Source organism: Physeter macrocephalus, chromosome 5 (assembly GCF_002837175.3).
Source record: "Physeter macrocephalus isolate SW-GA chromosome 5, ASM283717v5, whole genome shotgun sequence".
Taxonomy (NCBI): domain Eukaryota; kingdom Metazoa; phylum Chordata; class Mammalia; order Artiodactyla; family Physeteridae; genus Physeter; species Physeter macrocephalus.
Genome location: NC_041218.1, coordinates 101,599,855 through 101,616,001, shown reverse-complemented (window position 1 = coordinate 101,616,001; position 16,147 = coordinate 101,599,855). Strand labels below are relative to the sequence as shown.

Genomic DNA, 16,147 nt, shown 5'->3' with positions numbered 1-16,147 from the left:
GAGGGGAGGAGTGGATATGACTCGACAGGAATGTGCCACATAGGAACCAGTGTGAGTGTGTGAAGACAATGAAGATGATGATGGATAATGATGATGACTGTGATGATGATGGTAGAGGTGATGAGGATGGTGACAGTGATGAGGATGGTGACAATGATGAGGATGATGATAATGATGATGGTGATGATGATGGTGATGATGGTGGTGATAATGATGATGAGGATGATCGTGATGGTGATGATGATGATGGTGATGATGATGACTGTGAAGATGATGGTAGAGGTGATGAGGATGGTGACAATGAAAAAGATGATGATAATGATGATGGTGATGGTGATGATGGTGATGATGAGGATGAGGATGATGGTGATGGTGATGATGGTGATGATGAGGATGAGGATGATGGTGATGATGATGATGATGAGGATGAGGATGATGGTGATGGTGATGATGGTGATGATGATGGTGATGGTGATGATGATGACAATGATGATAGCAACAACTGGTGCTACTAAGAGTTAACAATACTGAGCATAGACTGTGAAGGTGGGGTGAGTTAACACATGGAGGACTACCTACATTGATAAGCACTGTGCATCCTGCAACTTCTACTCAAGAATATTCTAGTGTAGTGTATCTATTGCATCATCCCAAACTAAGTGTAATCATCTCACTCTCATTTTAATATATGGGGAAACTGAATTTAAAGGGTTTCACTTGCCAAGTTCACACAGCCAGTAAATGGCAGGGCTCCCAGTTTGGACAACTGTGCTCTGCCTCCAGAGCCTGAACTCTCGACCACTCACTTATGGAACAGTTGCTTTATACCAGACAGTGCTGTGTGTTTACAAACATCAATCCTCACCACATTTCTTTGAGAAGTGTGTCATTATTCCTAGTTTATGGACATGAAAATGGAGGTTGATACTGTTAAGCAAGTTGCCCAGTCTCATCTAGCTGGTTAGAGTGAGAATTCAACAAAGCTGCCCTATTCAAAAAGTGGAACATATTTTAATCTGTATGTTTCATCCAAGATCTGTGACACTTCTTTACTTCAGGGCCCAGCAGGGACTGATGAAACAGCTAGTCGGGGAAACTGGAGATACACAATATGTGATCTGCAGAAAGATGGCGTGATCAGGCCCTGACAAGCACACGGAGAAATCGTGAAGTCAATCCAAGAGGGAAAACTCTCTGAGACCCTATTGTCTGACTCATTCTTTCATGCATTTCATTATTGCCAGACACAATATAAAGGGAAGGATAATCCAGGCAGAGAAAAGAGTGCATGTTAAGACTCAGATACATGAAAGATAAAACAGTGCTTCATGAGGAACAAGAAATTAGAACTAAGGTTTGTATGATCAGGAGGAAAGTGGTAAGGGGTGGAAAGGAAACAAGATGTGGGTTGTATGTCAAGCATCTGTGTGCCAGGCTAGGAATGACGGTCTTCCCCATATGAAGCAGGAGTTGTCAGAAGTTCTGTTTTGTCTTTCTTTGCTTTGGTTTGGTTTGTTTCAGCCTTAGAAGAAGATTGACCTGGTTTGTTTACTAAGAAGACATTCCTGGAGGTGTCTAGGAGAGATGTCCTGGGATACAAGCAGATGTGGAGATACTAATTACAATAGTCAAAATTAGAGGAGTGGAAAAAGTAAACAGACGGAGGCCTCTGAAACATGAAGGGAAGGTGAGATGTTTCCAAGACTCCTGCCAGCTTTAGTCTTCTGCAAATTCTGAGCTCCAGGGACAGGATTAAGGATGTGGAAAATTTTCACATCCTTTCAGGAAGTCATCAGTTTCATCTCATCCAGAGAATGGACATTTTGTAATGACTTGACTATAAAATGCAACTGAAAACATGTTCTCTTAAAGCCTATATTTCAATGTCTCATGTTGTAGATGGACTATTGCTGCAAGTCATGGCTCTTGTGGCAAAAGAAGACTTGAGAGTTAATTTCCTTCCTTTTTTCCTCGGAGTGCAGAACAGAACCATTCAGTTGTACAAGCCAGCAAAAGGCACCAGAGTTTGGACTATTTGCTTCCCTGTGCATTGGTGCTTGACTAGAGATCGCCAAGGTGCACACATCCATGGGAGTCCTCCTTATTAACTGGAAACTTCTGAATCTTAGGAAGTCAAGTCTTTGAAAAAGGAACCCTCTTAAACTATCGGTGGGAATGTAAATTGGTGCAGCCACTATTGAGAACAGTATGGAGGTTCCTTAAAAACCTAAAAATAGAGCTACCATATGAGCCAGCAATCCCAATTCTAGGTCTAGCAGCAACATGGATGGACCTTGAGACTATCATACTAAGTGAAGTAAGCCAGACAAAGACAAATATTGTATGATATTGTTTATATGTGGAATCTAAAAAAAAAAAAAGGCACAAATTAACTTATATACAAAACAGAAATAGACCCACAGACATAGAAAACAAACTTATGGTTACCAAAGAGGGAAGGGGGGGAGGGATAAATTAGGAGTTTGGAATTAACATATACACACTACTATATAAAAAATAGATAGCCAACAAGGACCTACTCTACTATATAAAAAATAGATAACCAACAAGGACCTACTGTATAGCACAGGGAACTGTACTCAGTAATTTGTAATAACCTTTAAGGGCAAAGAATCTGAAAAAGAATATATATATATGTGTGTGTCTGTATATATATATTATATATATACATTATATATATTATATATATACAGCTGAATCACTTTGCTGTACACCTAACTAATACAACATTGTAAATCAACTATACTTCAATAAAAAAGCATTAAATTCTCCAGAGCTATAGATATAAAAAAAACAACCCAAGTTTCCAAATGCATCTCTTCTTAGATGCCGTGTGATGTGGCAGAATGAACTTTGAGATTAGAATGATCTGAAATCAAAGTTTGCTCCTCCAACTAATTAGTTCTGTGACTCTTTAGTTCTGATGCCCACTTCCAATGTTGGGGGAAGGTTGCCCACACCTATAAGCAATGCTCCAACTCTCGCTGGGGGTCCTACAATTCAACTCAATTCTAATATTATATACCCGGATGTAGTGTCAGATCCCACAGGTTAAGGGCTCAATCCCACAAGATTGCACCTCACTCCCCCCACCTTCACACACCAGTCACCAGTCCAGGTTGCCACCTGTGCTTCTAATCAACTGGCTGTAGATCAGAGGTTCCCATGACCCCCTCCTTGGGTACAATTAACCTTCTAGATCTGCTCATAAAACTGAGAGAAACATTTTATTTATAGATTACTAGTTTATTATAAAAGGATATAACTCCGAAACAGCCAGGTGGAAGAGACGCACAGGGCAAGTTATGGGGAGGGGCATGGAAGCTCTACTTGTTCACCAATGTGGAAGCTCTTGGCACTCACCCTTTTGGGTTTTCATGGAGGCTTCATTACAGAGGCACGATCGATTAAATCATTGGCCAGTGACTGAGTCAACCTCCAGCCCCTCTCCTCTTCCTGGAAATCAGGAGGAGGTGGGACTGAGAGTTACAACCCTCTAATCATTTGGTTGGTTTCCCTGGCAACAAGCCCCCATTGGTTAGGTGCATTTCAAAATTCACCTCATTGACATAAACCCAGTTGCGGTAGAAGGAGCTTGTTATGAATAACAAGACATCCATTTCCTTTTTACAGTTCTGAATTGATTTCAAGAACTGAGGACAAGAGACCAAATATTATAACAAAATCTCTCACTGCTCTTATTGCTCAGGAAATTCCAAGGGTTTTGGGGAGTTAGAAGCCAGGAACTGTGGAAGAAAACCAAGTATATATGAGAAATATAGTTTGGTTATCTGAATGACCAAATATATATATAGTATTTTATTGGGGTATAGTTGCTTTACAATGTTGTGTTAGTTTCTGCCGTACAACGAAGTGAATCAGCTATATGTATACATATATCCTCTCCCTCTTGGGCCTCCCTCCCCCTCCCCCATCCCACCCCTCTAGGTCACCACAGACCACCGATCTGAGCTCCCTGTGTAATACAGCCACAAAAAAGGAACAAAACTGGATCATTTGTAGAGACGTGGATGGACCTAGAGTCTGTCATACAGAGTGAAGTAAGCCAGAAAGAGAAAAACAAATCTCATATATTAACTCATATATGTGGAATCTAGAAAAATGGTACAGGTGAACCTATTTTCAGGGCAGGAATAGAGACACAGATGTAGAGAAGAGACATGTGGACACAGGGAGGGGAGGGAGGGATGGGATGTACCGGGAGATTGGGATTGACGTTTGTGCACTGCCATATGTAAAACAAATATATTTTTCTTACAGATCACAATATTGCAGTGACCATGGACACTTTCTTAGTTTCTCTGAGACTCTCATTTCTTACATGTAAAAATGGGAAAAATAATAATCTAGTTAATAAAGCTGTTGTGAGTTTAAATGAATTAATTGCAGTGAAAGTTTGGTCCAGCACGTACCGAGCACATAGAGGTTGGTTAACGAATGCTTACAGAGTGCATCCACCCATCATTTTACTTCAGGTTCTCCCACAGAGTGCATCCTATAAGCTGTTCTACAGTTTTGGTTTTTGTTTGCATGCTTTGGGGCTAGAAGATGGTTCTCATAGGTAGGTGTGAGAATTATCTTGGAGGAGCCACACTTGCTGAAAATCCTCAGAGAACATTTCAACCCTGCTATTACTGTATTCATAGCAAGGCCAAGTCAAGTAAGGGTGGAGCCCCTGCGGGGATCTCCCTGGAGCCAGGTCTCAGGGAGACACAGGCTCCTTGGCAAAGTGTCCATGTGTTCCTTCTATCCCTTGCCCAGTGTTCACGTCCTAGGACCAGAGCACAGTAGCTTTCACAGAGTATGCCCGGGAGCTGAGTGTGATGGCTGCTGCAAGGAAGGGCCAACGGCAGTGTTCCCTGGGAAGTACCTGAACTCTGGGACTTTTATGTCAGTCATTGGGTTTCCTCAACTGACAAGTGAATCTGACTTTTCCCTACATCTCGAGGTTGTTCTGTGACAAGGTCATATACAACACACACAGGGGATGTTATGCACATCATAAGATGCTGGGAAACACCAGCTATTAGAAAAACCATTGCTCTTCATCCAGATGTTTTTCTTCCTTTTCTTTCAGTGGAGAATTTCTTTATTTTTTATGAGGAGATGGATCCTTTACAATGATTTATTTTGGTGCCTTTGCTAAATTTAGCTTCCATCTTACTAGTCTTCTAGATAGTTCTTTCAATTAGCAAAATCTAGAAAATATGAAATGCAGAAAAACGTAGTGCTCTTGCTGCTCTTGTGATGAATGTTTTACTCTCTTATTTAACTGAATTGCCATGCAAACTTTAGGGAAAAGGGAGCTCTTGCCATTTTTGGGTTGGAGGAAATCTTAACCGACAACCAGGAGACGCTCTCAACGTGATCGACAATCCTTGGTCAGCCAGTTCCTCGTTTTCAAAGGGGGACAAAGTCTCTTAATTTTGTTTTCAAAATTAGGTGTCAGAATCCTCTTAAGACCAATATTTAGTAGAATACTAAGGAGTAGAACAAGAATTCAATGGGAAAAGTTTGTAGGACATATTTTGGGAATTTTCTAAACACCACCTTTTAAAAATGAAATGAAATAATTTTCTAATTGGCCAGCCACGGCCAAACCCATAAATATCTTGGTATTTCACAACTTTTGCACAATAGGTAAATTATCAAGTTTCTCTTTCCAAAATTTTCTGTTCTGATTGAATGTGGCAAAATGTCCTTGGGAGCAAATAAAGAATTCAATAACTTATGTCGTAGGGATTCCCGAGAAGTCTCCTTTTAAATAAAACATCTATTATTTTAGAATTTACTTCTGCTTAAGTATTTTTCTTATATTAAAATAACAGGCCCAACTGAATTTAAGCAAGTATTGGCTATTAGGAAGTACAGATCTGTGGTTATTATTTCTATTTGAAAACGTCCTTTGTGTCAGTTTCTCTTACTTTGAAAAGGAGACCAGGAGGTGTGGATACACTCAGAATTTAATTCCTCCACTTCTTGGAGGAAAACAGAACAAAACAAAACTTTTCTAAGACCATTCCCTTCCCTCTGCTCTTAAAACATTTTGGGATTTTTTGGTTTGCTTTTTGTCCATATTATACAAATTTGTCAAAGTAACGCATAATTACATACAGAGCCTTTCCGGCACACCAGGCTTTGAAGGTCAGGTCACCAAGGGCCTCATCCAGGCTGTGAACCTTTCCCCTTGTCAAGAGAATGCCGTAAGGGAATCGTGAAGTAGGGGTAATATTATATCGTTAACTATTACACTACAGGTCGAGCCCAGTCTTCGCAGCAGCCAACAGAGGAAAAACAACACCTTGTAATCTTTACAAAGCAGGTCTTGGTCTGGAATAAGATAGAGATCAAAGTTACTTTTTAAAGCTAGTCCCCTTTTGTTGGGGAGAGGGGTGTGCTGGATGCTTAACTCTCATCCTTATTCCCTAACTTTTGCTGTACCTTGACTGAGTAAAATTTTGTTTGTGATCTCACCTAACAGAGGTGGAGAAAGCAGGGAGTGATGGACGTTGTTCTCTGAGTCTTCTGATCTGCACCATAGGGGCCTATGTCAGTCAGTGTGAAAGGCGTGTTTGTCCCACACTTTGCCCTGGATCTCAGGGCGTCGGGCCACAGTGCCTCGTGATTTATGTTAACACCCTCATTTTCAGTGTGTGGCCAAGCTAAAGAGATTTTATGGCCATGACTTTTACCTTCTTAGGTTTTTATGGTTAATATTTTATTGTTTTATCGTGAATGACTCTTTAGAAGTGCTTTGGAAATGATTCCCATGTGTTTTCTTCCAAAAATATCCATACCCTTCTACTGTGTAAACCTCACAGCTGTTGGTTTGGCAGATTTTTTTTTACAATGCTTCATTCCGAAAAGATTCCAGGAGGAGAACTTTGGCCATAGAACATCTTATAAAAGTTATTCTTCTTACTCCAAACTAAAAACATTAAAGTCAGTAAATACAGGTATTTTATTCTAGTGTTCCACTTTATGGATGCCATCATTATTTTTATATATATTTGTCTCTCCATTTGGGAGAAATAAAAAAGAGCTTCATAATTGTGCAAAAAATATAAACATTGTCGTCTCAGTATTGTGCTATTGGTGGGTTCCCAAGTGACATTGGTCTTTTGGATGGACACCAGTTTTCCCATCTGTAAATTTTATGTGGTAGTGAGGAGCTTAACGCCTTTGCTTCTGTGGTTTTCTTCCTCTGTGCATGTATCCATAAGGGCACTTCATCTATAATTAGTGACTCCAAGATTGTAATAGAATATGGAAGATTCTGATTAGGTAATGCTTGTTTACACAATGTCTAATATTTAGATATTTGGCGATATCGAAGTATGACTTGAATTTTATTTATGTCGGTATATAAACACTACCTGGCTTCATTAACCTTCATGATGCTTATTAAAGGCTCTGAAATCGAGCTTGTTTGCTAAATACATATTTAGAACCATTTTATATGAGTAAGTGAACGTAAAAGAATGCCTCGTATGTTTGGTATGTGTCTAGATGTGTTTGCCAGCGCTGCTGAGCTTCACCAAGTCCTCTCCTTTGTGGGAGGTGGAGGGGATAACGGGGGTGACTATTGTCCTTGTCTTTCTCTTGCATCCGTGCAGCAAGCTCACTAACAATCAGACTATCGGTGCCTTCGAATTAGAGGTGAAATGTTCCCATGGGCCTGGCTGCCCCACGAGGCCTCATGAACACCGTGCCGAACTCTGGAGAATTGAACTAATGCCTCAGGAGCTGGACCCCACTGGATCAGGCAGGGCCTTCTCCTCCCAAGAACGACCACAACACCAGTTCCTTCGTCTAGGAATGCTGTGTTCACCAAGGTAATGGGTGTGCAGTGGGCAAATGTCACTACCCCTTGCCATACTCACCCGAGGGCCAAGGACCAGACAACCGGGGACAGCCCTTATGCCCAGAGCACACTGTCCACTCAAACCAGCCAGTCCTAGACCTGTGTGTGCGCCCTGACTCGCCCGTTCCTCCCAAGGAAACTACAGTAAAGGTTCTTGCCCATCGCTCCCTTGGTCTCCTGACTGACCCTGGTGCTTCCCAGGTGGCCCCCTCCTCTTGGGATCTGAAACAAACTATCCTTTCAGTGGCCTGTTGGACTTGTACCCCTCAAGGTTCTATGAATACACGGTATTTTAAAACACTCTCACCCTGGACACAGCGGCATAGCCCATGGTCCTTCGGCCCACGATACCACAATAGTGTCAGTTTAGCTTTGATGGGCCCCCTCACCCATTCTGTTTCCTCCTCTGAGGATTGTCCCTGGGTTCCTCCAAGGATTTGGGGCTCTCTCTTGACATTCCCCAAAAGCCCTTTCATTGAAGGCTGTTATAAACCAGTTGTAGTGTGTTGAGCTTGGCTGGGTCCATGTTTTCCCTGCTTATTGAAGGCAGAGCTCTGTCTTTTCCTGCGTGTGGCCCCAGGAGCCAGCGAATGCCCCCATGATGCAGGAATGCCGTGGGAACTTGTTACAGCCATTCCTCTCCACTTTAGTGGCACACAGACTGAGAATTAAGGGATGACAAGGAAAGGAATTTTTATAGTTAAATCATTGTGAAGTCAGCCCTGAGTGAAATTTTATTTTCCTAGGTCTCTGCTCCCATTGGAATATATCTTGGCATTTTCAAATACATACAGTGAGCCTTAAGTAAATAGAAAAGATTACAGTGTGACTTTATTGCCCCCTCCCCCCCACCCCCCCATCAGTTACACTCTTTCACCTTATGTTTACTTGGATCAGTGGTCATCCACGCAGGGGATAAATACTGTGTCTTATATTCCTGGAAGCTTAAACAAGAACGAAATAAGTGTATACTTGTATTCTCTAACCACCTTTCAACTGAGAACAGCAATGTTTAAATCTTCTACTACTTGCAATTACCCATTTGAAAGCTGACTCAGAAAATCACTAAATATTAGAGTGAGAGGTCTGTCAGGGTCCTGAGGCCCAAGCCTCATTACATGGAGACCATTGCCAAGGCCTGGAGAGATCAAATGACTTCTTAAAACTCATGAGAAATGTGACTGTGTGAGTATAAAGAGATACAACCTCTGGATAAATATTTTAAAAAAGTTAAATCGGTGAATTATTTTGCCAAAGTTTTAGTTGCTTGCAGATATCCAGATGTTTTGGGACTTGTAGGATATGTTCTGAAATGGATGAAAACAGAATTTATCTGCATATAATTTAGATGTCTCACTGTAATCTAATTACTGTAGGTCTGCTTGGTTATGATAATATTTGAGAAACATTGCATTAATAGTATAATTTAGTTAGTAAAATATATGCATATTTAAACTGAAATGGTCCAACATAATATTTTACAAGTTATCTTTCTAAATAAATGTCCTGTATAAGGTATTATTATTCATTTTAGTTGTAAGCTAAATTACTTTTTAGTAGTCTATAATTCTGATATAGTAGAAGTGTTTTTGTTGTTGCTTTAATAGCAGATGTTCTGAGACGTCATATTTTTTTCCTTCTTTTTTCTTTCTTTCCTTTTTCCTTCACTCCCACTCTCCCCTCCTGATCTCCTTCTTTCCCTTCCTCCATCATTTCTTCCCTTTTTCTTTTTCCTTTCCTTCTCATAAGCTTAAAATAAAATATTAAGCAGCAATGTCCTATACACCCTGCCAAATATACATTATCTTTATAAATTGAATTGAGACCTATACCAATTAAGAGAACAAGATATTTAACATTTGGTTCTTGTCAGGCGAAATCTCCCGATGTTAAGGTTACCAGATTTAGCAAATAGAAATATAAGATGCCCAGTTCAGTTGAAATTTTAGATAAGCAATGGATAATTTCTTAGTATATTTATGTTCCGTGTGTTATTTGGGACACATTCACGCTAAAGCCTTACCCTGGGTGTGAGGCTACTAGGAACATCTGGCTTATCTGAAATTCAAATTTAACTGAGCGTCCCATATTTTGTCTGGCAGGAAAATTGATTTGGGAAGTAGGTGGACCTGGTTTGAATTGCATATGATATGACATTTGCAAATGGCTAGTGTTGGGGCCTTGACTCTCTGAACTCGCCCCGTTACACAGTAATACAAACACGTCTCACAGAGCTGCCCGAGGACGCGGCGGCATCACGTTCACGAGCCCTTGACATCAGGAGGTGCTGATCTGGGGCGGCTCTCCTTCCTCACAGAGGTCCTTGGGGATCCTCCCGGCTCCTCCCTCATGCTGAGGTCTCTTCCTCTCCAAGGAGTTGAACAGAGGCTGGCAATTCCACAGGATTGTGGGAACTGTGATCACTTTGCAGACATTATTTTCTGGATATTTTTCCTCCCATCTCCTGAAGGGAGTAAAACGTATAAATTAGAAACAGGCTGTTGACCTCTTGCGGTTCGCTGGGCAGAGTTTCACGACAGAAGATTTAAGGCAGTTTGAAGATGTGCTCTGAATTCTACTGGGAATTCGTTTTTATTAAACTCTAGTTTGGTCTCATTTCCTTGCTCAGCTTCAAGAGCAAAAAAAGACAATACGGGATTTAAACTTAAGTAATTTTCTGCAATTAAAGTCTTCTGGAATTTTAAAAAGCCCGGTTACGTTGGCATTTGCCAAACGTAAATGCATTTTCCACTGGCTCAGCCAGGAGGAGTTGGGTCGGCAGTAAGCCTCTCAAGGACCTTGTGGTGCCTCTGTATTCACAGCAGAGGCATTCGGGATGCCGGCTCTGGCCCTTCTGATCCCTGGTGGCCCCAAAGGCTGCCTTCTCCCAGGGGCCCTGTGTGTACACAAATTCTCCCAGCCTTGGTGTCGTGTATGTTGGGAAAAAAAGGAGCTCAAAAATAGAGGGAGGAGCAAAGGAAAGTGTAGCTCTTTGCAACAGCAGGAGTGATGATTTTCCTAAGAGCGCAGCTGTCTGGTAGTGTTCTTGTGCATTGATCTTGTCTGGTGAGGTCACACCCGCCTGCGTATCAGATGGCCTCAAGCCACATCTGTAGACTCTCAGGCTCCAGGGAGGGTCTGCAGAGGGCCGGACTCAAGACTGGAAAACCCTGCCTTGGATTTCAGTTACTTCCAGGTGTCCAAGAACTTTGCAACACAATATATTACTTTTTAATTAAATTTTTTTTTTTTTTAATTTTTTGGCTGCACCCCGCAGCATGCAGAACTTCCCGGACCAGGGATTGAATCTGAGCCCCCTGCGGTGGAAGCGTGGAGTCTTCACCACTGGACCACCAGGGAAGTCCGACAATAATTTTTAAATGCCGGTTATAATATTGATGATAATAGTAAGAAGAAGAGTAATCATAATAGTATAATAACAGCACTCCTGACTCATGGGTTTCTGTACTCCTTGTGTGTGAGGGGTTGTACCAAGCCCCTCACACACATTATACCACTTGCTGAGGAGAACACCCAGTCCCCGCTGCGTGACATGACTTGTCTAAGGTCACAGGGGCTTTGGTACCGTAACCTGATGTAGCAGGACCTCCTTACGAAGAACTGAAGAATGATGGGCTCCTACACTTCAGATTCAGGCCCACGACATCACCTAATAATCCCCGCAAAATATTAATTGTGGAATAATGTCACTTGGCTTAAGAATAGTTTTATAAATGTAAAATATGAAAGTTCTGGAAGAAACAAGACCTTTTCTAATCCCAGGTGTTTCTACAAAATACAAAACAAAACAAAAAAGAAACTAACGAACAAAAAAACAACCATGCTCCTAAACTGAATGGCTAACAAACAAAGCTGGGGTAACTGGCCTGCATTCTCTCCAAAGACCTAGTTTTCTTTATCCACGAAATTTAGCTTCCACATTTACCTCTCATCCTGGGAGGACAGGCAGGCAGCTCTTGAAGAGGATGTTATCACAGCGGCTGGAACAACACAACATACAAAACAACCCAACAAAAGTGACAGCTAGAACCTGCTCAGAGCCAGAGGCTGCAGGTGCAGTTGCTAAGAGCTTGGCTCCTGAGCAAATACCTCAACTCTCATCTCCACTGCACTGTAACCAGCTGGGTTACAGGGCCTCAGTTTCCACATAAAAGGAGGTAGCAAAGGTATCTACCTTATAAAATTTTGTGAGGATTGAGGGTTAATAAACACACAGCACATTGAACATCAATATTAATTATTATGTAAGTATTAGTGATCATTAGACTAAATGATTTAATATAGATTCAGGCTCTTAGGGCAGTGACCAGCATTTAGGAAAGCACTATGTAAGTTTTATTCGAGAGACACTAAGTCATTTAGCTTTCTTGGGATGAAAGGAGAGCTTCAAAGCATTTGACTTGCTCCATTCTCTGCCCCCAGTCCCGTCTGGATGACTAACCAAGTTCAAACACATCATTGGCTAGAAAATAAACCATGGATTGTTGTATCTGGAAGGGATCTCACATATTTTTTCCTGGCGCTGCCTTTGTCTTCAGGAGCAAAAGGAAATGGAAATGACTTTTCATTGGTTCTTCCACAAAGTGCCATCTGCTTTTATGTAGCTTTTTTTTTTTTTTTTCACATTTTAAAATAGTTTTATTGGCGTCAACCATTGCAGTTGCTTTTAGCTGCCGAGCTGCATTCTCTTATGCAGGACAACATGGTGGGAGGGAGACGCAAGAGGGAGGAGATATGGGGATATGTGTATACGTATAGCTGGTTCACTTTGTTACACAGCAGAAACGAACACACCATTGCAAAGCAATTATACGCCAATAAAGATGTTAAAAAAAAAAAAAAAAAACAAACTAAGGGTACCATGTTACCTAGCTTTTTGAATTGTATTCTCCATGTGACCTGAAGTTAAGAGATCAAATTCCAGAGACAAAATGGTGGGCTCCTGTCCAGGTATGAACATGGGTATGCTGGAAGCAGATTTTAAAACAATTTCTCTTCAAAACACCTTTTCCTGGACCACCTGATAGGCATTCTGATACACCAGAGCTGAAGCAGCAGCACAGTGGGTGACATCAAATAGGGCTATTTGAGATACAGATTTCTAATCCAAAGAGTGTTTGTAATAATGGAAAAGGTGAGAAAAGCTAAATGTCCATCAGGAGGGGAATGGATAAATGATGATGGGGCATTATATTGCCTTTTTCATAGGTCTATGTTATTCTTCTCTTCCAGAAGGCTATTATTGCAGAGTAGAGTTGGATTTGACATCTGATGGCAAGAGGAGAGTATGTTGTCACCCTTCCGTGGATGTTCCATATGAACACAAAAAACCTATCCCCGGATCAGATCCTGTGCATAATAATGAGGAAACACATGATCAAGTGCAGAAAAAACAGACGAGGAGGAAAAGGTAAATGCTGTGTGCAAGAGCCATGATAGAACAATTTAGCAAAATGTTCTTTACTACCAGGCATCACTGATACTCTGGTGGACAGTCCCACAGCTGTCACAAAAAACTGGACCCTCTCAAAGAGTGGCGATATTGAAGTTCTCTTGAATCGAAGAGAAACGTTGTCCTGTGCTTTGTTTGCCATTTGAGAAAATGCAACCTGGTGTAGTCACTAATATATCATATAGTAAAATAATATACTGTCTTTTCATGTGTTAAAAAAAACATAAAAATTTCAGCTAGTAAGTGGCAAATCTGAGATCTGAAATCCATCTGGGTGATTCCAAAGAGCTCTTTTTTTTTTTTTTTTATTCTAAACCATGCAGCATAGATTCTGCCTAACGCAGGAGAGGCTGGCCTCGAGCTGCTGACATGAGCTCAATGTAGGTTTTCAGGGGCCACGAAGACTTTCACAGCATGAGCACAGACTGGACACATGTAGCAGGCGTGGTTATACGGATCCCCGTTATGGAGAAAACACCTCCCCTTTCCTCTTCGTTATCTCCTAAGGATAACTGATAATTAAGCCGTTTGGTGCTCTAGAGTGGATAATCTTCTGTCTTCACTACCCTTATTAGAGTCAAATTCCTAATAAAATTTTAATTTCTGTTGAACATTAACAATAATAACAGCCCTCCTCTTTCCCGTCCCTCCTCCAGTGAAGTGTGGTTTGGGTAGGGAATGAAATATGGATGTAGTCAAACACAGACGTGTGTTACCTTGTTAGGTTTCTGTACTTGAAGGCTTATAGGAATTAGAAACTGATTAGTCATGTAGTTCTAATTATTAAGAAAGTTTCAGGCTGAAGCCAGCTGCCCTCTGCTAGTAAAAAATGTCTGTGAACAGTTGACTTCAGCCCCCTACATAGATTCCCTTTGTAGATAAACTCAAATTCTTCGGTACGCTGTGGCATTTCTGGTAGCATTTGCCTACAAAGTTAAAGTGAAATAGCCGGGGAAATGCTTTTAAATTGTATCTGGTAAAGTGTTGTCAGTTGAAAATTAACATTCTTACCATTCCATGTTTCATCATAACTTCATAGCCCGGACTGGCTTGGTTCTGCCCTATCAAGAATTGATGGCAGGAAGTGGTGCCTGAATTCATTCAGTGCCAGGAGCAGGCCATGTGCAATCCGTCTTGATGTCTTAAGTGCTTCCATAATCAGACACAGGCTTCAATTAGGAAAGTTGGTATAGGTTTTTCATTTTCATGTGTTGTTTAGTCAAGCACTAAGGGATAAAAATGGAAACCAGTAACCCCTAGGGGAAGCACACATTTTCATTTATCCTGGAGGCCACTGGGCATCAAAGACCAATTGGGTCGATGCGCTGTTTCTAAATGTGGAAGATAGCTCCCGAATCTCTTCTCGGGAGATGCTGTGTGAAAATACTGGGGGATTATTGGTCAGCTGACGTATCCATTTTCTTCCATAAGTAGAGTACAGAGAGGTAGCCTTTACTTAATGAAGTGAGTATACCTAACTAGGAAACAAAAAAGTATACAGACATGTGTTAAAGTGATTAAAAAATAATAATTTGGAACCTCTACCCCCAGTCTTACAAAAGTTCTTCGTGTGGCTTCTTTGCTGTCTTCCATTCTTCAGTGCTTGGATAAACCTGAATCCATCTACTTGAAAGTCAATTCCAGTCAACCAGAAGGTCATGATGCATCTTAAGTTCTAGGATGCTAAGGGGATGGGGTCTGGCCTCACATTCAACTGGTGGAAAGAGCTGTATCATCTGATAAAAGATACACATTGTGGCTAGTGCCTACAACAAAGACATTGTGCTAATATCGTGAGCATATCACGTGAGGGATCTGTAAACTCTGATGGGGAGAGTTTCATCGAGGAACAGGTATTTGAGGAGGACCTTGCAGGATAAAAGGGATTTTCCTGACAGACACAATTAAGGGAAGGGCATTCTCCACAGGAAAAATAAACAAACGGTTGAACTATTCAGCGGCGATTGGGTATTTCTCTGGATGGAGTATAGGTGGTGTTGAGGGAAATAGCAGGAAATGGCTTGGATTGGCAGGCTGGGCGAGGCCCCTTGGCTATTCAGACCCATAGCTTGGGTAGCATCCCTGAGGCGTGAGTTGGCAGTGCTTCTGAAGGTGGTGTGTGGTCGGTGAATGAGGAAGGGAGTGCTTTTGGACTGTTTTCTTCTGCTAAGGTTAGCTTTTATCTTTGCCAGGACAAGTTTCCGGAGGAAAGACACAAAGACATCACAAAATATCCTTATTCCATCCTATGGTTCCAACAGAGCCAATGTATCATAAATTTTCTGTTTTAAAATAAAATTACCATAGTCTCTCATTTGTCTGTGGCTCAAAATCTATGAGAGACATTCATCTTTTCAGTGGTGCAATACATACATGATTTGATTTTTTTCAATAAATGTGATTCATTTGATGCATAAATAAATGTCATTTAATTTTATTCAATGTAACTTAAAATTTATATACTAGGGTATGCTACGTACCTTTAAGTATAATAATAAGAAATCTTATTTTTATATTGCTTATTAATTTAAAACAGTTACAAAAATGTCTTGGTGTTTAGGAATGTTGTCAGCTGCAAATAGTTAAAAATATGCTTTATGCTGATTTAACAAGTAAGGATTAATTTTTTATCCAAGACAGGAAGTCCAGAGAATGGCAGTTGCTAGTATTGATGCAGCTGCTTAACAGGGCATCTTGGACTGAGTACCTTCTAAACCATTCTTTTTTTTTTGCGGTACGCGGGCCTCTCACCGCTGCGGCCTCTCCCG

The 16,147-nt window shown here is 41.1% G+C and overlaps 1 protein-coding gene across 6 annotated transcripts in view; it reads left to right on the top strand.

Moving 5' to 3' along the window:
- The window catches only part of LOC114486354 (39S ribosomal protein L42, mitochondrial-like), a 125,567-nt gene that overhangs the window by 49,815 nt on the left and 59,605 nt on the right, over positions 1-16,147 (top strand). For 3 of the 6 annotated variants that reach the window (XM_028490249.1, XM_028490247.1, XM_028490248.1), the window contains one exon: positions 13,160-13,337. In XM_028490249.1, coding sequence (XP_028346050.1) covers positions 13,160-13,337 — 178 coding nt within the window. Of the gene's footprint in view, positions 1-1,521; positions 1,688-11,183; positions 11,208-13,159; positions 13,338-16,147 lie in introns of those variants that run through there. The other 3 variants (XR_008617506.1, XR_008617507.1, XR_003679993.2) reach the window with 2 other exon arrangements.